The 290-nt window shown below is 49.7% G+C and overlaps 1 protein-coding gene across 1 annotated transcript in view; it reads right to left on the reverse strand.

The window, feature by feature from the left end:
* Window positions 1-290, reverse strand: part of LOC119591913 (metabotropic glutamate receptor 3-like) — a gene marked incomplete at its 3' end in the record, with an annotated part of 20,212 nt that overhangs the window by 9,628 nt on the left and 10,294 nt on the right. Inside the window, 1 exon segment of the mRNA XM_037940667.1 lies at window positions 89-237. Coding sequence (XP_037796595.1) covers window positions 89-237 — 149 coding nt within the window.

Here is a 290-nt window from a genome sequence, read left to right on the forward strand (position 1 = left end):
ATGTGTATGTGTGTGAGCCTAAGCACTTCTTGTTACCTGTACACCAGAACCAAATTAACACCAGAATCAACATCTCGATATATATTACCTCAGGATCTGCAGGATGGCCTCAGCTTGAGTGCTATCGGAAGGAACCGTGCGGAGGAAAAAGGGGTATTTTTCCCTGTTGCTGAGAGATGCTGAGGTGCTGAGATAGCTGATCTGTGGCATCTCAATCACGCGCAGGACGCTGGCCATCTGGGGGGGGGGGGGAGTGTTAGTGATTCAGGACGAAAAAGGAGAGTTTGCGT

Source organism: Penaeus monodon, chromosome 29, assembly GCF_015228065.2.
Source record: "Penaeus monodon isolate SGIC_2016 chromosome 29, NSTDA_Pmon_1, whole genome shotgun sequence".
Classification (NCBI taxonomy): domain Eukaryota; kingdom Metazoa; phylum Arthropoda; class Malacostraca; order Decapoda; family Penaeidae; genus Penaeus; species Penaeus monodon.